Source organism: Cucumis melo, chromosome 7, assembly GCF_025177605.1.
Source record: "Cucumis melo cultivar AY chromosome 7, USDA_Cmelo_AY_1.0, whole genome shotgun sequence".
In the NCBI taxonomy this organism is placed as follows: Eukaryota; Viridiplantae; Streptophyta; class Magnoliopsida; order Cucurbitales; family Cucurbitaceae; genus Cucumis; species Cucumis melo.
The window spans coordinates 11,291,705-11,315,778 of NC_066863.1; the positions used below are offsets into that span (position 1 = coordinate 11,291,705).

A 24,074-nucleotide genomic window follows, 5' to 3' on the forward strand; every position below is an offset into this window, starting at 1 on the left:
TATATAAAAGTACTAGGTGATAGAGTAAAGTTCAGAATTTGTAAATTATTTTCCCCTCTGTTTATCTTTGTGCTTATCGCCAACAAGTTGTTAAATTAAGTAATAAGAGCTAGGTGACAAGGCTAAGTTGAAGAGTTGTTTTTCGCTGCAAAGAGTTGTGAAGGTCTTTAAGGCTCAATAGAAGATATTTGCGAAAAGAGACAAGGGAAGGAGTTGTTCTGCTTACTAGGTGTTCAGCGGAGAGATACGCAATGAATGTCTAGGCGGAACGCCTTCACCTGATCGCTTGGAGTGACATTTAGGGAGGGGCGTGACACTGATAAATTTAGGTGCAGATCAAAATTGTATTCAAGAAGGTTTATTTCCCACAAAAATATTTTCAAAAAACCATAGAGGTTCTTACTGGAGCAATCAGTAAAAAATTAAATATCGAGTTCAAAGTTCCAAAAGTACATGTTTGTAACATAAAACATTGTTTCAAAACATTTTTTCTTTTAGTTAAATATCTTCGCCAATAATTCATTCTTGGAAGACCATTTATTACTCAATTATATCCCTTAACAATTACATAAAAAGGAATAGTAACAAAGAAATTTGGAGAAGAACTAATTTTGGAATTCATCTCTCCAATTTTACCTCACAAACTTTTAGAAATCAATGTTTTAAAAAGTAAACAAATAAAAAGAAAACAAAAACAAATTCATTTTCTAAAAGAAGAAATTGATTTAGAAAAGAATTGAAGAAAATTTAAAGGATTCTTCAACTCAAAATAGAATAAAAGAAATTCAACTTGAAATTGAAAAAGAAATTTGTTCGAATTTACCAAATGCATTTCGGGAAAGAAAAAAGCACATAGTTGATCTTCTATATTTTCAAGAAGTCAAAGAATTGAATATCCCAACAAAGGCTAGACTGATTCAAATAATTCAAACTTGCTAACACATTGCAGGAAAGAAATACAAGACTTATTAGATAAACGTCTAATAAGGTTCTAAAAAAGTTCATGGTCGTGTGTTGCCTACTATGTCAATAATACCAGTGTGGAGTTCCAAGGTTAGTGATCAATTACAAACCTTTAAACAAAGTTTTGGAATGGATTAGATGTCCAATTCTCAATAAACCGAATTTACCTAAAAGAATGCAAATGCAAAAATATTTTCAAATTTTGATACAAAATCCAGATTTTGGCAAATTCAAATTTTTGAAAAAGATAAATACAAAACTGCTTTCAATGTTCTGTTCGGACAATACGAATGCAATGTAATGCCTTTTGGGCTAAAAAAATGCCCCCTCGAAATTTCAAAAAAAGATCATGAGTGATGTTTTTAATGATTTTCAAGATTTTACATTGTTTATATTGATGATGCTTTAGTCTTTTCTCCAAATTTAGAAAAGTGTTTTAAACATATCAATATTTTTATAGATGACATCAAAAGAAATGGTTCGATAGTCTCTCCACCAAAAGTCAAATTATTTGACACAAAAATAAGATTTTTGGGTTTTGAAATATACCTAAGAAAAATCAAGCCCATTCATAGTTCAATTGAGTTTGCTTCAAATTTTCCTAATCAAATCCTAGATAAAACTTAACTTGAAAGGTTTTTGGGCTGTCTAAATTATGTTTTTGATTTTATCCAGAATCTTAGACCCATTTGCAAACCACTCTACCAAAGGCGAAAGAAAAATTCAAAACCATGGTCTAACACACATCAAACTATTCAAAAAATTAAGGCTTTAGTCAAATCAATCCCTTATCTGAATCTCATAGACCCAAAAGCAAATCTTATTTGCAATAGTTCTTTGTGTTCAAAAATTCCAAGGAGAACTAATCAATAATTTTTTTTTAATCAAAACAGATTCAAGAGCTTCAAAATTTGTGTTAGAAAAAATGTGAAAAATCTTGTTTCAAAACAATTTTTTGTCGCATGGCCAAGCCATACTGTTTTGCTTTAATTTTGAAGTTTTGCTTACAAAAGAAGAGCAAAACGCCTTAATTAACTACCTCTCGAGGGAGTTTCTAGCTCTAAAACTCTCTCTTCTTTCTAAAAACTCTCTCAAAGAAAAATGAGTTCAAAAAGACGAAGTGCCAAGGAAGATTAAGCTTTACCTCTACAAAGGGAAATCACCCATATTCTTCTTCAAACTTTGCTCCCTCACCCATGAGTGGAGAACAATATGTTATGGATTTAGGGTTTACCACTATAACCCAACCCAATCAAGATCATCCAGCAGACAAATTGAATCTCCCACGGAGTCTTCTACTCCACTTAAGTTTTCGGCCAATCTCATCCATCCTAACCTATTTTCAAAAATCGACCATGGTATATGATCCTATCATAGAACCTGAATATTAAAGTCTCACTCTAGATAAAACAATTTCAAAAATCTTCCTTGAGGGCTTCAATTTCCTTCCAGAAGACCTCATAAAAACTAGGAAATTTTAAGAGTTTATTCAAAATATTTCAAAGACATAAATCCAACCCATTGGAACCAGGGAAGTTTTACAGAAAAATTTCTTTCAAAACCCTTTGTTTCTCAATCTTACTCTTACCAAGACTACATCAAACCTTCGTTTAGATTAATCTGGTTTTCAAGCAGGAACCATTCATGGTTCATTTCATTTTATCAAAATGCCTACAAAATCAATTTTCCATTAGGTGGAATAATTTTGGTCTCACAGACACTCTACCAACACATATTCAAGAATCCAACTTTTATTTTATCAAGAACAATCCAAAAGAATTCATTTCATAACTCAATAAGATTCTGCCTTTATTTTCATATTCCATGAATATTTTGTTGAAGTTTCAATACAACATTATATCCTTAGTACAAAATGTTAGTAAAAAATCTCAAAATTAAATGGTAGGACAAATATAATTTACAGCATACTACCATCAAACACATGAAAAAATAGTTCGCAGAGAACGACTATCTTCAAGACATCGATCAATGAAAGAATGTCGAGTTCTTGAATGATAAATCAAAACCTCTTGCAGCATTAGCACATGCCACAACTGGTGCAAATTTCGAAAGATTACTATCAACAGCAGTAAATGCACCTTCATCAAAAAAAATCAAAAAGTTTCTAGTGTAATTAAATGAGTAAACTCTATACATATTCTAGTTTACTTTGTAAATATTATTCTATCATCCAAAAATTCAAAGAAAAATTGAAGACAACGAGCGCAATTGAAGATCAAATCCAAGAGAAAAAATGAAATTATGTATGTTTCATGGAGTGTTTGACCTGGCAATAAGTCGCAAAGAAGCGCGGTGAGCCTGTTGGTCAGTTTGTAATCTGTCGTAGGGAATATGATTAATGGTATACATAATTAATACATGCAAGAAAGGACATCAATAATTCTTTAATAAACCTACTTTATTAAAGAACGAAGGAGATTGCTTTCATTTTTCCATTGGACGACAATACTATGTCTTATTTTTTAAAAGAAAATATTCGTAATAATTATATTTTGTAAAGTTTTGTAATAATATTTATAAAACATTGTAATAGTATTAAACCATTATGTAATACTTAAGCAGCTATTATATAACATGATGGATTAGCCATTATGTGATACGATGGATAAGATAACATAAACCATTTTGAAATTTTCCACAACTTTGTTTTGTTTTGTAAAATATAAATAGGTTTTCATCGAGAATCTTATCAGATAAGAAGTCCTGTCATGTCTGATTCAATCTTATATATTATTTTTTTTAGTTTCAATTGTGTTTGAAGTCTAGGGTCTATAAAAAACTTCCAAATTGTAATTCAAAAATACATCGTAAAATATTATCGAGCTACACCTTAAGCTCCTATATTCTAACTGCTTCCAATCCTTGTAAACTTTCGATCCTAATTCTCTTTGTGGGTAGCATTGAGCAATTGGTATTGCCTCTAGGACCAATCACACATTCCAGAGTCGAGAAACTACAATTAGCATTGAATTCTCAAATTCAAGAGCAAGTGTATCTAGTTTGAAGAGATTTGAGTAGTAACAATTTATCAGAAGATTTATAATTGGAGCTAATTGACGTTGTTGAATGGAACCAATTGACCCTTTGACATCTCAAGACTTCTCGCTTTACAAGGTTTTGATTTGGATTCGAGGGCAAATCCTTCAAAAGAAAGAAATGATGATATGAACTGACCAAGCATCACATTATTAATTAAATTTTATTTAATAATTGTGATGCAATTTTAATATTTTACAGTTTTATTCTCTTAATAACATTTAAGTAAGGTTAATTTAGTTTTTTTTTTTAATGCATTAGGTTTTTATTGGTAAACTATTTAAACATGCCTTTAGGTTGTTTCAAGTTAGTTTCTGACAATTGAAGTTTTAGGCTTTTCTATTAAAAGAATCTCTTATAAATGACAAAGTATCATCACCATCTTTTTACAATTCTTGATCCAGAGTTATATGTCAAGAACATTCGAGTTTGAGCACCTCACTTGTGGAGTGTTCAAACTTGGAGTGAGAAACTACTTCTCCTTTTCTCTTAGTCTATGATCAAAAGGTAATTCAAACCTTTTCCCTTGGTTGTCAAATTGATTAGAAGTTCTAGAATTTGATGTTAGAGGTTCACCAATTGGGTTCCTAATTTTCAAATCTTAAAATTTTCATATCAAATATGTTTGATAATTGATTCTATTTATTGTTTCTTTAAAAAGAGAAAACAAAAACAAGAACTTGTTTGATAACTATTTCTTATTTCTCGTTTCTCATTTCTCATTTTTTTCCCTTGCAGACAACTACCAACCTCCGATTATCACCCACTTCAGCCACCACCTTCAACCATCACTCTCACCAATGGCTACTGCTAACCACTGTTACCAACCAACTCTACCAGCCACTACACCATCACCCATTATCATCAGTGACCTACTCTAGCCACCATCTTCGACAACACCACCATGAACTTCGATGACGGCCATCCGAACAATTGACTTTGACAACTAAACCATCACATTTTTAATCAATTTCAAATGTATTAAAAATAAAAGTTCAAAATTAAAATAGTAAGTAAATATGCATGTTGCAAAATTTTGAAATTTATAATTAAAAATTAAATAAATATACCTATTCAATAAATACAAGAATGACATTTTCAAAAATAAAAAAATATTGAAACTATTCATAAGACATAGCAAAAATCATCACGCTATTTCATTGATTTTTATTTTTTTTTTGTTATATCATGGAAACGATTCCTTCCTTTCTTTCCTTCTTTCTTTCTTTTTTATTTTCTATCTATAACAATTTTTCATAAAACAATATACAATCTAATATTACAAAATTTAAGATTAAAAAGTACATATAAAGATTGTAAATTTAGAAAATAAGATTAGTAATCGCTGATTCAAACACATATAATACTTACTGCATGTTTGCATTTCGTATATTTTTCATGTTTTACGGTTGATGAGAGAACTGATTAAGATAAAAAGAAAATGAGTCTTTTTAATAATATAACAAAGCGGCAAGTTATTTGCACCCTATAGAACAATTTTAGAAACAGTAAAAGTTCATAAGCCCATAATGCGAAATACCAAAAATACCAAAAGAAACGCGCGATTAATCGTCCGCACGCGCGACTAATGTTAATAAACGATTATTAGACGGCATCGTGTAGAATAATATACAATTGATACATGATCTTGTAAATTACCAAATACATAAACGATCAACAATAAACGCTAAACGATAACAAAATACTTTAACGATCGCGTAAAGTATCTTTAACGATTATCTCATATGTGCATCTGATCACGTTTGAAAATATAAACAACAATCATACACGATTCCGTAAATTATATATAACGATAATCATATATATAAACGATAAGGTAATAAACAGTAAAAGATGACGAAAAAGTTTAAGTATTACACGATCGTGTAGAGAAATTTCAATGATCGTTTATATAAGTATAAACGAAAATTCACAGAAACTCCAATAAATCCTAATTAGAAAAATGTCATTCAAATGAAGAGGTTATAAAAAGATGAAGGAACTTGTTCAAACTTTTTTTTTCATCGTCTTCCTCGTCAATCGTTTACATCATGGTAACTACTTCAATAGAACTGTCGCAATCGATGATCTGACTTACATACAAAAAGGTTTGAATATGTATTCATTTCGATCTATCTCCATCATCCACATACATCTAGCACGATCTATATCGCATACAAAGAAGCGTTAATCTATATCTATCGCGATCTATGCCACATACAAACATGTATGTTTCTATTTCATTGAATATAATTTATATTAGTCTTCTTTTTTACAAATAGATGGTGAGCAAGAATCAACAAGTATCGTGTAGCAAATCAATAAGGTGTAAATCAAAGACAGAAGAAAGAAAAATAAAGAAAGAAAAAGGAAAAAAGGTAACAAACTAGAATCTGAATATCTATCTATATAGCATTGTATATTTGTGTATCTTTTTCTTTATAGCGCTCTGCATTTGTAAATTTGTTTGAACTTATCCTTGTTTGAAACATACTATTTATTATGTCATTCAACAGGTGAAACACTATCCAAATGACATTATTATGGAAGATGGACAAAAAAACCTTAGAATTACTGTATACTACAGCTTAAAAACATTGAATTAGATTAAGTCCTTTTGGTCGATTCCTTAACATTGAAATGTCCAAATTACCAACACAATTCCTGAATTTTCTATTAAGAAAACAATGTCATACAAAAAAAACTAATGTCTTTGCTTTCAACTTCAATGGACATATAGCAGAATTTGGGTTGAAAGACTTTTGTTTTGTGACTAGACTAAAAGATCATAAATTCCTTGAGTTAAATCTAGGAGAAAGAAAAGAAAATGGTCTAAAAAATACGCTTTTCCGTCATGATGACTTTATAACAAGAAGAGATATAGAAAGAACTTTCAAAACGTTATGCAACGAGGAAGACTCGTTGAAAGAAAAACTAGTTAACCTCTATATCTTAGAAGCATTTTTAATTCCCAAGCAGCAACACAACCACATAAATCATCTACATCTAGACATATTGGATAATGAAGAAATCTTCAAAGGCTATCCATGGGGGAGGTTTATCATACATCCTAACATATCAATTCTTGAAAAAAACATCCTACAATGACAAGGATGTTGTATACCTTCAAGGGTTTCCCCAGCTTTAGTCTATTGGGCTTTTGAGAAAATACCAAGACTTTCCAATTTAGATGTTGGGTTTGGAAGAAAGCTTGCAACGGAAGGGCCACCAATTATAACATGGGAATGTTTGGAAAAAAGTGACCAGAGGACTCTAACATCGACATTTTTGAATCTGAGAATGCAAGTAAGCTTAGAACATACTTTATATATGTCTATCTATATAGACAATGAAAGATTTTCTATCCATGTCTATCTTGAATAGACGATGATTAAATTTATCATTGTTTATCAATACCTTTGCTACTACTTTTTCACTAATAATCTAATATCATTTTATTTGTAGTTATCCATGACACCTTTAGACTCATCAGAAGAAGTGTCTCAAACAATTTTGAGATATTTCAAAAATATTGAGAAGTAGGAAAGAAGAGAAAAAGCAGAGCAACAGGAAAAAAAACAGAAAAAAATGGAAAAAAAAACAATGAAACAAATAAAATCTTAAATGAAATAAGTGAAATCAGAAAAAATCAAGAAAAAATAGAAACATAACAAATATTATTAAGACAAAGAATAAAAGAAATAAAAAGCATGTTAACAATAGTTATGACAAGCTTGAATGTTCTACCACCATCAGCCAAACTTCAACAACAGAATGAGAAAGAAGTTGCATATACAAAAGTCGTGGAGAAAAATAGACCACCTACTTGTAACATTGATCTTCTTGATGATGATGAACAAGTTAATACAATGGTGAAGTATGCAACAACAAATTGTCCTACGATTAGTGCTTTATTCATTTTATACTCCTTTGTTTTGTTTAATGTTCCTCAATTTCCAAATAAAATAAAACACGATTATGTTGTTTCTTTTTCTTTTACAGGAAACTACTATTTTGGAAACACAAAGTAGTTTGGAAACAATAGCAACTACAGATTTAAAAACACCTAAAACACAAATATTTTCGCAGGTTTAACTCTTTTCCAAATAATAAAAATAACTCGTACAGATAGATATAACTTATTTTTCTAGATGTGTTTTTTTCATGATGTCTCTAAACATTCATACCTTATGTACTTGTAGATAGATAAAGAAGACAGAAATAACAAATGGTTTATTCATTTGGGAACACAAAAAACGCACGTATTGACACAAGTTTTAATTTGTTTAATATACAACTAGTTTTATGATTGTTTAAATATAACTAAACGATCGTTTAATATAACTAAACGATCGTTTAATATAACTAAACAATCGTTTATTATTTCACACTACTGTTCGTTTAGTTTGTAATTCTTTAATTTATATATTTTTTAATTCTTTGCTACTCAACTGGTTTCATGATCGTATATACATATTTAAACGATCTTTATATTGCAAGGTTGTCTACATTTTGTTGCACAATCATTTTTACAGCACATTCTCTTTTTACATTTAGATAATTGAAGTTAAAGATGGAAAAAAAAGAAGTTGAAAATAAAAGCTAGGAAGACAAAACAAAACGAAGCCATATTTAATTGAGAAATATTGTAATCGTTGAAGAAAAAAAATAGGAAAACAAAGGGAAAAAAATACAAAAGATACAACAAAAGAAAAATAAAATTTGATTGAAGAAGATGAGTTTACTAATAACGAAACTGAAACTGAAGAAGAAATTGACACTGATAAGAGTCAAGAACCACAAGAAGAAATTGACACTGATAATGGTTACGAACCGCAAGAAGTTGAAACAAAAGGAAACAAGAGAGAAATTAAAGAAATGCAAAAGGAAAATAATGTTAGTCAGCAAAAAAAGACAAAAGTCTCAACGTAAGAAGAAACAACAAGAGAAATGGAAGAAGAATGTCAATTCAAGAATACATTGATACTGCTCCATCCTTCGACCTACAAATTTCTCAATATTTTAGAGATGATTTATAATGTTTGTAAAGCTTCAAATCTTTAAATTTAACTTTCGAAAATTTCTTTATTTTATACTTTAGAAAATCTATATTCAATTTCACTCTTTATATCCTACATTATCTTGTAAAACGTATAAAGGGATTAATTACATTTATTACCACGATCGTTTATATTAAACAATACCATCGTTTAATCGCATAAATACATAGTCGCTTACATAATATACTCCACGATCACGTAAATTGTACAACATCATCATTTAACATCTTATAAATGATATCATACACGATCGTTTAGTTATGCAACATCATCGTTTAACATTATATAATTTCCAATTGTTTAACAATATAATCAATTACATTTTTTAAAAGATCGTTTTGACTTAATTACACGACCATATATATATATATATATATATATATATATATATATATATATATATATATATATATATATAGTTAGTAAGGAATACGATTCAACATTTTAAAAAAAGTACGCTGCAAATTTACAATATTGCCGCTTTGATAAAAGCAACTAATATATACGTACCTCTTTCTTCGTTTCCCGTCACTTCGTAATACACAAACGCATTGATCACTCAGCATTTCGTCTCAAAGATTTTCTATTCCATTTTTCTCTTCAACATCAAAAGGTATTTTGCTGAAATTTTCATACTATAACGTTATGCTTCATCAAATGTTTCCACTTCTATCTTGAAAACTAACGTTCTGCTCTTAAATTCTTATTCTCAAGCGTTTAGGTTTTCAAATTCATTTAAACTTCTATTCTACAGATTGTTAAATGTTTCAATTTATCATTACTTAGCCCATTAACTATATTACGAATGTCTTTCTATTTGGATTAAATGATCTGTTACATCAAGTAAAGGATAGTTTAATTTTAGGGTTTATGGTTTAACGTTTTCATAACCAGTAATCAAAACTTACATATTCTAAACATTCTATCTTCACGCCGAAATATATAATTCTGAACAAAATTTTATAATCAACTAAATAGTTCAAAATAATACGATATTTAGAATACTCACGGAACCAAAATAATTGAGATGATATTAACAGGACAATATACATGATTTTGATTGTCCAAGATGACAAGAGAGAAACGATGTTATTGAAGATATGGATATCAGAACGAATGTTGTCAAAAATTACGAAAAAAACAAATAATGATCAAGATGAAAGATATATAAAAGACGAGATGAATAACTCGAAAACAACAATCGTGAAAAAATCATGAAGAAGAAGAAAATCAGATTTGAAATATAGTTAAAAAGGATTAAGGGATAATAAGGAATTCTAAAAAAATAATTTGTCTTACTGTACTTGTTATATGAGTCGTAAATAGCCTACAGTTTTGTTACATTTATGTAAATTTCTCAAAAGAAAATTTAATTTAATATCTTTATCTTAAAAAAGAAATAACAAAAAATGTGGTTAAAAAACATTGCAATTGCAAGAATATGGCAACTTTCTATCATTTTGGTAATAAAAGATTAAAGTCCATCGTTCACTTAATACAACATTGCTTCACAACTTACACACTTTCAAATTAACAATTAAAAGAATAAAAAAAAGAGATTAGTTTCACATTTTGGTCCCTATGTTTAGAAAAAGTTTGAATATGTTTGAATTTAGTCCAATCATTTTAAAAGTTATATAACTTTTTTTTTAGATAAGAGTCCATAATTAGTCGATAAAATTAACGAAAATTTTATCAAAGACTAAATTCTAACTTTCTTTTTCTTTTCTAAGTTTATAATGTTACCCAAACTATAGGAGAAAAAGAAATCAAATAGTTGATGGAAATGAGTCATAATTATCCAAAACCATGTGATAGAAGTCCCAAGATGCACTTCCTTCTGAAATAGGACTTTGACCAAATGGGTTTTGACCCACATACTTCTGTACATTTTCAGCTTCAGCCAAGCCTTCCAAATAAATTCTAAGATCCCCACATGTACCTGCCACACACACACACACACCCACACAGTCTTTCATATTGTGCAATAATTTAGCATGATTCTCAAAATAAGCAAACATGATTTTAACTGTCAAAAAAAACTTTTTTTTTTTCAAATCAATTTTGAAGTTCAAGTTATATGGTCAAAATTACTTTAAAATTCAAATGATACACTTAATTAGTTTTAATATAGACGTCACTTTAAAAGTTATGTCAGCCTCAATCTAAAAATGTTAATATAAACATCACGCAAAACGTAAATGAAACTCACCAAGTGAAGTATCTTTTTCTTCATCCAGAAACGTGTAGGAATATGGAAAAACTGCAGAGTGTGGCTGCAAGAATAAACAATTAACGAGAAAACAAGATTGAAAACAAATTGTATATCCAAATCACTTGCGAGAAAATGAGATAAAACGTGACTGAAACATCAAGACCATCCATTGATCATAATCTTTAATGATCCAAAAAATGAATAAACATACAGGATTAAGCAATGATTTGTATGGAGAATCGTCCAGCAACAACGTATTCGATTCATTGTACTCTCCCTCTTTCCACGGAAGATTTGGGTCCTGCTTCTCCCAAAGTCTCCTTAGTTGCTTGAAAACTAGACGTTTATGCTTGTTTTCGAGAGTCTTAAATTTTGAAGCAGCACAGTGTGATAGATCCTAATAAAGTGAATCCAAGAAGGGAACAGTTACTCGAACTATATTAAACTTAAAACTCACGTTGGGTTCAATGCAATTAAATCCCATTAATGAACTAACGTGCAATGTGAATAAAATCTCGAGTCCCAAAATGTCACTAGAATTTGACAAAAGTACTTTTAAGAGAAGGAAATATTAATCCTCACCCAACAAAATAATAATTTGTGCTTCATGTCTCCCAACAAATAATCAACCATTCTTGATATATTCTTCCTTCAAAGGATTAAGAGGGGATGAATTACTTGTTTGATATAGTTCATTACCGAACTACAACTCTTGATTCCAATACTATACAGATATAATTAAAGCTAATAGAGGAACTTAGAAATAAGTATCAATCGAACACAATAAATCCATCAATACCTGTTTCTTGATGACCATATGCCAATTTCAAATCTCTCAAAGCAGAACTTCATGAAATCTAAATAAAAAGGTCTTTTGAAAACTAAAATTCAAAACCAGAATTTAATAAATATAGAGATATAACTTGCTCTGAATTTAATTAATATAAAATCTTGATCAATTCTTACCTGCATGTCGAGCAATATTAATGTCTGCTTTCCGTTCCTTGGGGGGAGGAGATACTATATCGACAAGCACACCATTTATATCAAGAACGAGAAGCTTTTTTCTCATCTGACAATTAGGGGGTCGTGAAAGAGGAGGTTGGAATATCGATAAGCTATTAACTTCTTCATGGACAGGACCAAAGGAAAGCTGTTGAAAACTGTCCGCCACTACTTCACCATTAATTTGATCAAAATGTCTAAGGGATGACACTCTAATCAAACCTTGGGCACAACTCAGAACGTCATTCTCATTTGGCTTAGAATCTGGGTTCTGTGAATCATCAAGGGACTTCAACATTGCCTTTCAATTTATTTCCTCCTCTGCCACCACGGATAATCAGTCCATGTAAACCGTCTATTAATTTTATTACCTTTACTTTTAAAATGTTTGTTTTAGAACTACACTTTCTAAAATATGGCGATTGATCTCTATACACAATGAAACCCTTTAATATAATGTTGCATTTCAAGAAATTTATTACACAAACAATAAATGAAAAATTCAAAAGGTCATTAAAAGTATGCAAAGCAAAAATGGACAGAACAGAAATCAAAATGGAAAAAATGAAGATATACAAAATGGATATATTGCATATACAAGGACCAAAATGAATGAAACTAGAAAGTTCAGGGACTAATATAGTATTTAAACCAAAATCATAAAGTCTACTTCAATTAAAAAAGGTATGCCACCATCTTTTAATGTGAAGGCATGCAAGCAATTAAGAATCAGTTTCTTTTTTCGAAAGCATTTTTGGTATACCCTCTCTTTGATAGGGCCACTTCTGTATATCTTTGTATATTTCATTTATTTAATGAAATAGTTTCTTATCTAGAAAAGAAACAAAAGAAAAAGGAAAAAGGGTATGGTATCTTACTGTCAAAATTAATGGGCTTGTTATGTCTAGAAAGCCAAAGTACAGTCTTGTAACTTATGTTACCTTAATTATTCTTTCCTTTTTATTTAGGTTCTTGTGCCTATTAATTTTCCTCCCTTGTATCATTCGTTGGATAAGAAAATAATAAGAAAAGTTCTATCATAGTTTTTCTCTTTATACTAGGGTTTCAACGTAACTCAATGTTATTTCTTTTTATTGATTTCAATATGGTATAATAACGATGAAACGCTAGACACAAATTTCGATGGAACCCAAAAAGAGAACCACATTGCCAATGAGACAACCGTCGGTATCGGCGCTGCCGTCGACACTCAAATCAGTGTCGCCATGGACGACTTGCTCTGCCGCCTTCAAACCACGCCGGCCAGTACTTACTACAGCTGAACACGCCACCACCGAACCCTCCTGTCTACACGCCTGCAAACCCAGCAAAACCCCACTCCCCTTGTGTGGCCCCTACAAAACCAGCCAAACTCCACTGCCCTTGCGCCACCGCCGCAAACACTACACATGAATCTGCCGCCGCCGCCATCTTCCCCCATCCTACCATCCTCAGTGCAGCCACAAACCCTAGGTCAATCAAACCAACTTCTTCCCCAATACTATCCAACTGAAAATTATATCCTACCCGGAAACTCTATCCAACAGTCATCTCAATGTTGGTAACTTCCATACCCTATCGAAATTAGAAGTTGGTGAGTCCTCGGCCCAACCCAAACCAAAGGTGCAGAATACCACCCAACAACAATTGGCTATGTTTTGAAAGCAATTTGAAGCATTTGAGGCAGCCTTTGGAGCCCCTAAACACACATCTAGTCCTAGCATCCCAACCAACTCACTGATGTATTCCGAGAATTTGGTAATTTCATTCTCGAATTTGCCTTCTATTTACGTGTCAGATTCTATGGCATAAACTACAGGAGGCTTTAAAGGGGAGAAGCTGAATGGCCAGAACTACTTCTCCGGGTCACAATTCGTTAAAATGATTCTAAAGGGGAGCCACAAATTTGACTTTCTAACAGGAGAGATACCTCCGCCTCCGTTAGATGATTCCCAGGAACATTTTTGGAAAGAGGAGGATTTTCTCATTCGGGCCATGTTAATCAACAGCATGAAACCACAGATTGACAAGTCTTTGTTGTATGCTGTGACTGCCAAGGATATATGGGATACAACTCGAAAACTTTATTTGAAGCATCAGAATGCCTCTCATCACTATACTCTGAGAAAAAAGTCCATAAATGCAAGTAGAGGATTATGGATGTCACATCCTATCTCTACAAACTGTCTCTCATTTTGCAAGAAGTGGATGTTTGCAGAGAAATTCTTTGTCTTAGGAATTGTCCTAGTGATGGCCTACAGAACTCTAAACTTAAAGAGGTTGACAGAATATATGTTTTCCTAGCTAGTCTAAACTCAAAGTTTGACCAAGTTCGTGGCCGTGTACTGGGCCAGAGACCTTTTCCCTCCTTAATGGAGGTTTGTTCTGAAGTCTGCCTTGAGGAGGACCGTACGAGTGCTATGAACATTCTGACCACTCTTGCTATTGATTCTGTTGCCTTTAGTGTGACGTCCTCTACTCATGACAGTGAGAAACATAACGGAAAACCGGTTCCTATCTATGAGCATTACAAGAAATAGTCACACACCATAGAACAGTGTTGGAAACTACAAGGTCGTCCCTCAACGTCCTTCAAACGACAAACAGAATTTAGGGTGAGCTTATGTGAGTGAGTCTGCTAAAACCCCTCCACCATCTGATCTTACTGGTAACCAAAATGATCCCAATTCGTCCACACTTGAAGCTATTGCTCAGTCAAGTATGTCTTAGTCCCTCAGTCTTATTGGTGTTGATGGGAAGAATCCTTAGATTCTGGATACAGGTACTATGAATCATTTGACAGGTTCCTCTGAGAGTTTTGTTTCTTATATTCCTTGTACCAGTAATGAGAAAGTCAAAATTGCAGATGGTTCCTTGACCCCCATTGATGGGGAAGGGATAATTTTTTTCTTTGAAGGGCTACCCTTACGAAATGTGTTGCAATGCGTCCAAATTTTTTTATAACTTGTTATCTATAAGCAACATTACCAATGAGCTGAACTGCAAAACAACTTTCTTACCTGATTTGTTTCTTTTCAGAACTTGAGGTCGGGGAGGATGTGGCACTGTAGAGGACTCTACCTCCTTAACAATGATGCTTCCTCTAGTAGTACTTCTAGGACTAGTTTTTTATCGTCGTACTTTACTACTTCTGAAAAAGACTGATGTTGTTGCATTTCCATCTGGGCCACCCAAACTTTCAATATATGAAATATGTATTTCCCCATCTCTTCTCTAAAGTTGATGTTTCTACTTTATCTTGTGATGTATGTATTCGGGCTAAAGAGCATTGGGTCTCCTTTCCTTCACAACCATATAAACCAACCCAACCTTTCACTCTTATATCGTGATGCTTGGGGCCCGTCCAATGTTACTACCTCTTTTGGAAAACGGTGGTTTGTGACCTTCATTGATGACCATACCCGTCTTACCTGAGTCTTTCTCATCTCTAAAAAATCCAAGGTCACCTCCATATTCCAAGACTTTTATTACACCGTTGAAACACAATTCAATGCAAAAATTGCAATTTTACAAAGTGACAACGATTGTGAGTTTCAAAACCATACCCTTGATGAGTTTATATCCTCCAAAGGAATTGTCCAACAGAGTTCATGTGCTTATACCTCCTAGAAAAACGAGGTTGCCAAGAGAAGAAACCGTCACCTTATGGAAGTAGCCTACTCCCTTATGTTGTCTAGTTCCTTTCTCTCATATTTGTGGGGCAATGTTGTTCTTATTGTAGCTCATCTTATCAATCGGATGCCCTCTTGTGTCCTCCACTTCTAAACCCCTGTTAGAATGTCTCTAGGAGTCTTATCCTTCTACCAGTCTCATTTCTAAGGTTCCCCTTCTAGTGTTTGGGGGAATGACCTACGTTCATAGCCATGGCCCTAACCAGACAAAGTTCATCACTCAGCTCAGGTGTGTGTGTTTGTTGGTCTTCATCAACAACCCAATAAATGTTTCCATCCTCCTTCCCATAAGTACTTTGTCTCCATGGATGTCACTTTCCTCGAGGATTGTCATTTTTTTTCTCGTTGGCCTGCTTAAGGGGGATACTGGGAATGAAGAGTCTAGCTATGTGGTCCCCCTAGAGTCTACTAGTCCTACACTTGTTACATTACCTAACCCCAATCCTCATAACACAGTCTTACCTACAAACCAAGTTCCCTGGATAGCCTACTATAGAAGGAATCTCAAAAAGGAAGTCGGGTCCCCTACTGCTCAGCCGACTCCAATACAAGATTCTAAACAGTCACGAGATCAAGGTATGAATAATTCTATTGACTTTATGTTGATAGTAAAATAAGTGAGAATGACAAGTCTGATATAACTGCTCTTGAAGATATGGGTGAAAAGGGCAGTGTTCATGAGATTGAGGTTATGGAAAAAACTGCAGGTGATAAGGCCAAACAGAATCATTTAGGTAATCTTGATGAGTATGATCCGTCTCTTGGCATACCAATTGGACCAATGAAAGGTACAAGGTCCTATACGAAGTACTCCATCTGTAACTGTCTATTACGAGAATTTATCACCTCAATAGAGCCTTTACAGTCTATCTTGACTCCACCACGATACCTAAGAATATCCACATTGCCTTACAGTGTTCCGAGTGGAAAACTGCAATCGTGGAAGAGATGAGAGCCTTTGAAAAGAACAAAACTTGGGAGCTTTGCGCTTTACCTAAGGGGCATAAAACTATGGGATGTAAATGGGTGTTTACACTCAAGTACAAAGCAGATGGAACTCAAGCAAACACAGGGTCAGGTTAGTTGCAAAAGGGTTTACTCAAACTTATGGGGTTGACTACTCTGAGACCTTTTCTTTTGTTGCAAAGTTGAACACCGTTAGGGTCCTCTTGTCTGTTGTTGTGAACAAAGGTTGACCCCTATATCAACTAGATGTTAATAACGCATTCTTGAATGAAGATTTAGAAGAGGAAGCCTATATGAGCCTCCCTCCAAGCTTCAGAAATCCTTGCATGAGTTGAAACAATCACCGAGAGCAAAGTTACACACCGTTAGGGTCCTGTTGTCTGTTGTTGTGAACAAAGGTCGACCCCCCTATCAACTAGATGTTAATAACGCATTCTTGAATGAAGATTTAGAAGAGGAAGCCTATATGAGCCTCCTTCCAAGCTTCAGAAATCCTTGTATGAGTTGAAACAATCACCGAGAGATAGTTTGACAGGTTTACCACTTTTGTCAAGTCCAAAGGGTATAGTCAGGGGCACTATGATCACACTCTGTTTACAAAAGTCTCCAAGGTTGGGAAGATTGTTGTGTTGATAGTCTACATTGATGATATTGTGTTATCTGGGGATGACACCGTTGAGAACATTCAACTGAAAAAGAAGATGGGGAACAAATTTGAAATTAAAGACTCGAGAAATCTAAAGTACTTCCTTGGGGTAGAGGTAGCCATATCAAAAGAAGGTATCTCTGTATATCAAAGAAAGTACATCCTTGATTTGCTGACTGAAACAGGTATGATGGGATGCCGACCTAATGATATGCCTATCAAGTTCAATGCTAAACTGGGAAATTCAGTTGATAAAGTTCTAATTAATAAAGAAAATATCGACGCCTAGTGAGGAAGTTGATCTACTTGTCTCACATTAGACTAGATATGTCCTATGGCGTAAGTACCTTTAGCCAGTTCATGCAGTCTCCTTACGAGGAACACATGGAGGAAGTTAATAGAATTCTGAGGTATTTGAAGACAACTCCTGGTAAATTGTTGATGTTTAAGAAGACTAACAAAAGGTATGTACTTTTGTGTGGGGCAATCTCATAACTTGAAGGAGTAAGAAGCACAGGGTTGTGGCCAGAAGGAGTGTTGAAGCTCGGTACAAGGTTGAGTTTGGGGATATATGAGGAGATTTGACTACATAAAGTTTTATCTGATCTTCATCAGGACTATGAACTTATTCTACGATAATAAGGCTAGCATTAGCATTGCTAACAACCCAGTCCAGCATGATAGAACCATGCATGTGCAGATTGATAGACACTTTCTTAAAGAAAGACTAGACAATGGTAGCACGCATTTCTTACATTCCCTCAAGTTAACAGAGCTTTGATTCATGTTTTAGCAAGTTGGGTGTTATTGACACTTATGTCCCAACTTGAGAGGGAGTGTTAGCATTAGTGGACTTGTTAAGTGTAGAAAGCCAAGGGTAGTTTTGTAATTTATGTTACTCTAATTATTCTCTTATTACTTATTAATTTCCCCCCTTATATCATTTGCTGCATAAGAAAATAATAAGAAACGTTCTATTGTGTTTGTTCTCCCTATACTAAGGTTTCCATGTAACCCGGTGTTATTTCTTTTTATCGCTTTCAATACTAATAATACCTTAAATCTTATAACAATTCTACCATGAGAACTTAGACAAAAAAAAAAACAAAAAAAAAAATCAAAACAAAACAAAAAGAGCAAATATAGTAATCCATTAAAGTTTCGGTACGAATAATTTTACAGTTACAAAGGTTCAACACGAGTACACGTGAACTTGTGTCAATTACATACATCATACATGTGCTTGCAATAGCAAATACAATTGTATTGACAAACTCCACAAGAATGCAATCTCAAAAGTAGCTTCTCAAAAACTTGTAATAAGACAAACAAAAACATGTTTGATAAACACTGTCAAGGGACAAGGATAACCAATTTACAATCGGAAGGAGAAAAAGTAACACCACATTTGGGAGGTCTAGCTCTCCAAATCACTCCACCAAAACCTTCGCAACTCATTTTCTCCCTCCCCTTCTATTGATCATAACATAATTACAAAATTGAGGGCCCAAATATCACACAAAACCACGCTTCACATCTACCATACCAACTCACATTTTCTTATTACATAGAAACCACCCAACTCCATTAACAAGACACTCCATTAACAAGACACACAGGTCTTTCTCGTACCATTCGTATAACAAGTTGGATGCCTATCAATACCATGCCAGTGCCAATAGAATCACAAATCACTTCATCTTCAAGTGAGAAGTCAAGAAATCCATTTACAAGGCTCTCATGGAATTTTCTTCCAGACCTAATCATTCCCACTAATACAGACACTTATAGCTTATCATTAGTAAATAGTATTGAACTAGAGGGAACCTTCCCCAATTGTTCTTCTTTTGTGAATGTCTTGTGAAATATGGGTGCTGGTTTCCGATTCCCCGATGCACCCATCTTGTCCCAAAAAGGCTACTGCTTTAAGTAAATTAACACCCTACACCCCAGCTTTGAATTCCTTATCACAACAATACATGTCAACTTGGGTTTTCGCAGTTTTCTAAATTTTGTATACCTAGATCAAAGTCATCCTGGACATCACCTTATTCTTGAAACAACTGATCAATAGATGAAATAGCACAAAAAAAAAAAAAAAAAAAAAAACTAACAGCATCTAGTCAACTATCAATTGGTGGAAAATTTATTTGAGGCTGGAACAACCCGACTAGTTTTTTTATACCATTGTATGTAGGATAGAAAAACCAAATTATAGTTGAACTATGCATCTAAGGGTTTAAAGGAGGTTCCCACATTGTGGTGGCGACATCAACAATTTCTCTGGTTGAGAGGACCGTATAATAGTTAGAGGGGTGTGACTTTTTTTGAGTCACACATGAGGGAGGTTCCTTTCCCTCTTTGGATGAGAAATCAAACTTACATTGATAATAAATTTTTTAAAATAAAAAAAAATGTGACATAATACCTGAGCATGCAAAAATAAAATCTCAAAAAAGAAGTCGAACAGCAACATTACAAATAGGGGCACTAATCCATTAGATTTGCTCAACCCTACTCTTAGGGTTGTCCTCACCAAAACAATCAAGCAAAGTTCCAAGGCATCTGATGACCACCTTCATAATTTGATGACACTGGCTACTTATTAATCATGCATCATTACTTAACAAAACCTAGTCTCGACCAAAAATGATTGACCAATGAATGTTATATAGCCGTATCACCTCCTTAACAAATATTTGAGGAACTACAAGGTCTGTATATGGATGCTAAAGGCAAGGAAACACCAAAGAGGCACACAAAATAAATGAGAATTCTTGAAACATTTTTCTCTCATTCGAATATGAAAACTTTGTTTATTGTTATTAAAAAAAAAAAAGAGAGAGAGAGAGAATCTCACCCTTCTGATACTGAAAGTTCCACACAGATTTCTATTGGAACATTCTCCTGAAGTAGCTTATTATAGGGTGGGCAATAGTTGCAACAAACCAGTTGTCGACATAGCTTTACTGTATTGCCACACACTGACACTTGGACACAAATTCTTTAATTTCCTTGTTAAGTATATTTATGTATCGAAGGGAAAATTACAGCAGAATTCAACAAAAGGAACTAGAAGGAAAATAACAGGAACAATCCAAGCAGCACTTTCTAGAGGGCTGGAAATCCTCTCCCTATAAGCCAAGCTTGATTGAAAACCCAATCCCCCTCCCTCCAGCAAAAACCCTTCTTAAACCCTTCATTCTTCATGATTCCCATGTCCTCGATGAATTTCACTCCCGTAGTCCCCATCAGCCAAAACAACTCCACCTCCACTACTGATATTTTCTCCCACGTTTACCTTTCTACCCCTCTTCCCATTACAGGTTAGCTGCCATATGTCTATAAGTTCATAAATCCTCAGCTTGTCTCCCAATTACTCCTTAGTGATATTCTAGCAGTAGGGTTTTAAATAATGAAGACTTCTTTGGAGTGAATAAATCTCCCTTTCAACTTCAAATGATCCCCTTTCACAGTTAAAGAAGTACTTTAGGAACATGGATGTGAAGAACAAGATGTTATCACTGGTTTTTTTAGTTCTTCTAAATACTCATCCCTTTCCGTTAGGTGAAATCAAAGGGAACTGAAGTAGGACAAAGAAAAAGCATCTTCCGCCTATTTAAGAGCCCAGACAAGTCATTTCAAAATCATAGCCCAAGCGGTTAATGAACCGTTTTTGGTGCTGCAAGCTCAGTGATTGTTGTTCTAGAAAAATATCTTTAATCCTTGTGGCCTCTACGTACTAGCTACAAACTCAATGCATAAGTTTGTTTGAAACTCTAATATAGCCAAGAAACAAGGTCCGTCAAAAAATATGTCATTTACACGTCTATAGCAAACAGATTGTACATCATATATTATATGCCATATTAAATTTTGATTCATTAATCGTACAAACTCAATGCTTGCCCCTAGACAAAAGTAGCTTGCTTTCAAGGTCTAAATGAAGCCAAAAGGATTTGATAAAACTGGCCAACAAAACCAAACAACCACAAATAAGAGTCCAAGTAAAATTGATACGTCTCCCTTAAGTTCACCTACATTAACTAAAGTGAACTCTTAGCCTATCATTTCTCACATGTTCCCAACTGGAACGAGACATGTTTCGAAAAAATAGCAATAATATTTAAAAGAAAAATGACACTTTAAACAAGATAGCCTCAGATCCAAAAGCCAACAAAAACATAAACTAAAGCTGCTTTGCTTGAGTTCATCCCTCCCCATACACCAGAAGAGCAAAATGAGTACAGGAAAGAAGATAAAGAAAGGAGTATCTAAAGCTGACTAACTTAATGACTTAACAATCTGGCTGCTTTATATATTTGCACTTTCCTTTATTTTTTACTTTCCTCCTTTTCTATCAAGCCCCAACCAAGGTTCCAGACTTCACACTTCCATGATAGGCTCTATATTTCTGCTTCATAACCGAAAGAAAAGACAACGAAGAAGAATATATTGGTATGGAGACTCATGGCCAGCAGGCATTGCTCACCAATGGTCTTGGCCTTTAATTTCATCTTCGTCTGCTATTTCCTTCCTTTCGCCATTTAACCCCAGAAATTTAATTGTATTTGGAGACTAAGGTCTACACTAACTGGTAACAACCCTGAGTTATAATATCCCCTTTTATAGTCTTTTTTAGCTCTTTCTGGTTCTACTACTAGCTAAGTATTAAATCTGATAACACCTTACTTCCATTTTATACCAAAACATAATTATGGAAAGATAAAGCCACCAAATGAATCTACAGAACAGTTTATTGCACTCGTCGAGTTAAACAATATTTTTGTATCCCTTTATCGAGCATCAAATACATGCCCATGAATATAGAGAGAAATAACACCATTTAAACAACATATATGACAGAGAAACCAATTTGATAAGTATACAGGCTACACATGCTATATATTTCTTAAGAATCTTCAGCTTAAACAACTAAAAGCCGATCCGGAGACTGCAATCTCAACCTATTATAACCTAACATTTTCAGGATAACATCAGGCTATTTTTTGAATCTCTCCAGCAACATTTTAAGGAATCAGCCATATGCCCAAAACTCAGCATAAGATCACATCACGTGTTGACCGAAATAAATAGCAGGTTTCAATTGAAAAACGATAACAAGAAAAATGTTTGATGTTAAAGGCTTAAACTAAAGAAGAATCACACAAACCCCTAATAACAGAAAATCATCGAAGTAAGTTGTTACCTCTTTCTCAATCGTGTCAAACTGGTGCAGGACGTTCCTTAATCTTGGCTTCGCTCGATCAAATTCGAAGAACTGAAACAAGTCACAACGTAAAGAGAATCGAACGAGGGAAAAAGGAGGGAACTCAGAAGCGGAAATGGGAGAAGGGAAGGGAAAACGAGAATGAGAAACGGAAAGGGTGTGGAAATAAAATTGTAGAGAGAGACGTACGCGGGAATGGAAAGCGAAGGAGGCGGCCGATTTTAAAGATTTGATAACGAACTTCTGAGCAACGTACGTCAGCCGTCAGGTCAATGGGCGTGAATTTTCATTTAAACCTCAGTCTCTTTCTTACACATACTGATTGTAATCAAAATTGGTGGGAGTGAGAGAGAGCATTTTTTAATGGTTGAGACATCTTCTCTTCATTCGACTCTCTACGACTAAATCGAGAGTCGAAATCTAATCGTTGTTTTGGACTTTTAGTAGTTTATCATTCAAACCATTTTCTAAATCTTCCCTAATCTTAACTAATCTTTTTATCAAAATAATCATAATAATAATAATAAATTTAAAACCCCAGATTTATGTCCGTCTTTCAAATTTGATTATCTTAACTAATTTTTGCCTAAATTTGATTATGTATAATCTTTCCCAAACTTTGCGGATTAAATCAATATTTTTATATCATCTTTCAAATCTCTTGTCCTAGCTTATGTGCTTCATAATTGCATAAATTTTCCAATAAAATTGACAAGATTACAATAGAAATTTTGACATTGTTTTGTAAAAGATTTGGAGAGTGGTATAATATTTGGAAAAGATTAGGTTAGATTCGGAAATATGGTATAATATTTTAAAAAAATTATGTAAATCTCGATTGATCGAAAGTTCAAAACTATCATTTGAGAATGAACCGATATCCATAATTTATTTTTCAAATATAGGTTATTTGCATAGTTTACTAATTAATTTTGTAATATTTGATAGCGTAATTTTAAAATTTTGAAAAATAAAATAATTAGTTAAGATTTGGGAATATTTAAAAAAAATGGTAGAATGTTAGTGTAATGTCTATGGAAAAAACCCAAAACAATTTTAAATTAGAAATTTTTATTATTTTAGTAAAATTTTAGTTGTCGATCTCGTTTGAAATGGATCGAGAAAAGATGTTTCAACGATTCTTAAAAAAGGAGGCTAGTTTTATAAGACAAAACAGCAATGACGTCATTTTTTACAATTTTTCAATTTTTATTGATGAACGAATTATAACGAATTTGAA

The 24,074-nt window shown here is 33.3% G+C and overlaps 1 protein-coding gene across 3 annotated transcripts; it reads right to left on the reverse strand.

Moving 5' to 3' along the window:
• Positions 1–10,511: 10,511 nt before the first annotated feature.
• LOC103487503 (uncharacterized) lies at positions 10,512–23,239 on the reverse strand. 3 transcript variants are annotated; one of them, XM_008445833.3, is made up of 8 exons: positions 23,024–23,239; positions 22,814–22,885; positions 12,262–12,621; positions 12,095–12,176; positions 11,878–11,944; positions 11,507–11,692; positions 11,293–11,356; positions 10,512–11,022 (listed from the first exon to the last, which is right to left on the reverse strand). In XM_008445833.3, the coding sequence occupies exons 3-8, from the start codon at positions 12,596–12,598 to the stop codon at positions 10,850–10,852; spliced, it is 909 nt and encodes a 302-aa protein (XP_008444055.2). In that variant the 5' UTR covers positions 12,599–12,621; positions 22,814–22,885; positions 23,024–23,239; the 3' UTR covers positions 10,512–10,849. The 3 variants fall into 3 exon arrangements, with proteins under 3 accessions (XP_008444055.2, XP_008444058.2, XP_008444054.2); XM_008445836.3 differs by lacking the exon at positions 23,024–23,239 and having other exon boundaries at positions 12,095–12,152; positions 22,814–23,023; XM_008445832.3 differs by lacking the exon at positions 23,024–23,239 and having other exon boundaries at positions 22,814–23,023.
• Between the last annotated feature and the right edge of the window lie 835 nt (positions 23,240–24,074).

What these genes read in the sequence shown, in the direction of transcription:
- LOC103487503 (XM_008445833.3), bottom strand. Translation starts at nt 12,598, where the DNA reads ATGTTGAAGTCCCTTGATGATTCACAGAACCCAGATTCTAAGCCAAAT. An exon ending in ACAAATTATTATTTTGTTGG is followed by an intron (nt 11,693 to 11,877) that starts GTGAGGATTAAT and finishes TCACTTTATTAG; the next exon opens with GATCTATCACACTGTGCTGC. An exon ending in ACAAATCATTGCTTAATCCT is followed by an intron (nt 11,357 to 11,506) that starts GTATGTTTATTC and finishes TTATTCTTGCAG; the next exon opens with CCACACTCTGCAGTTTTTCC.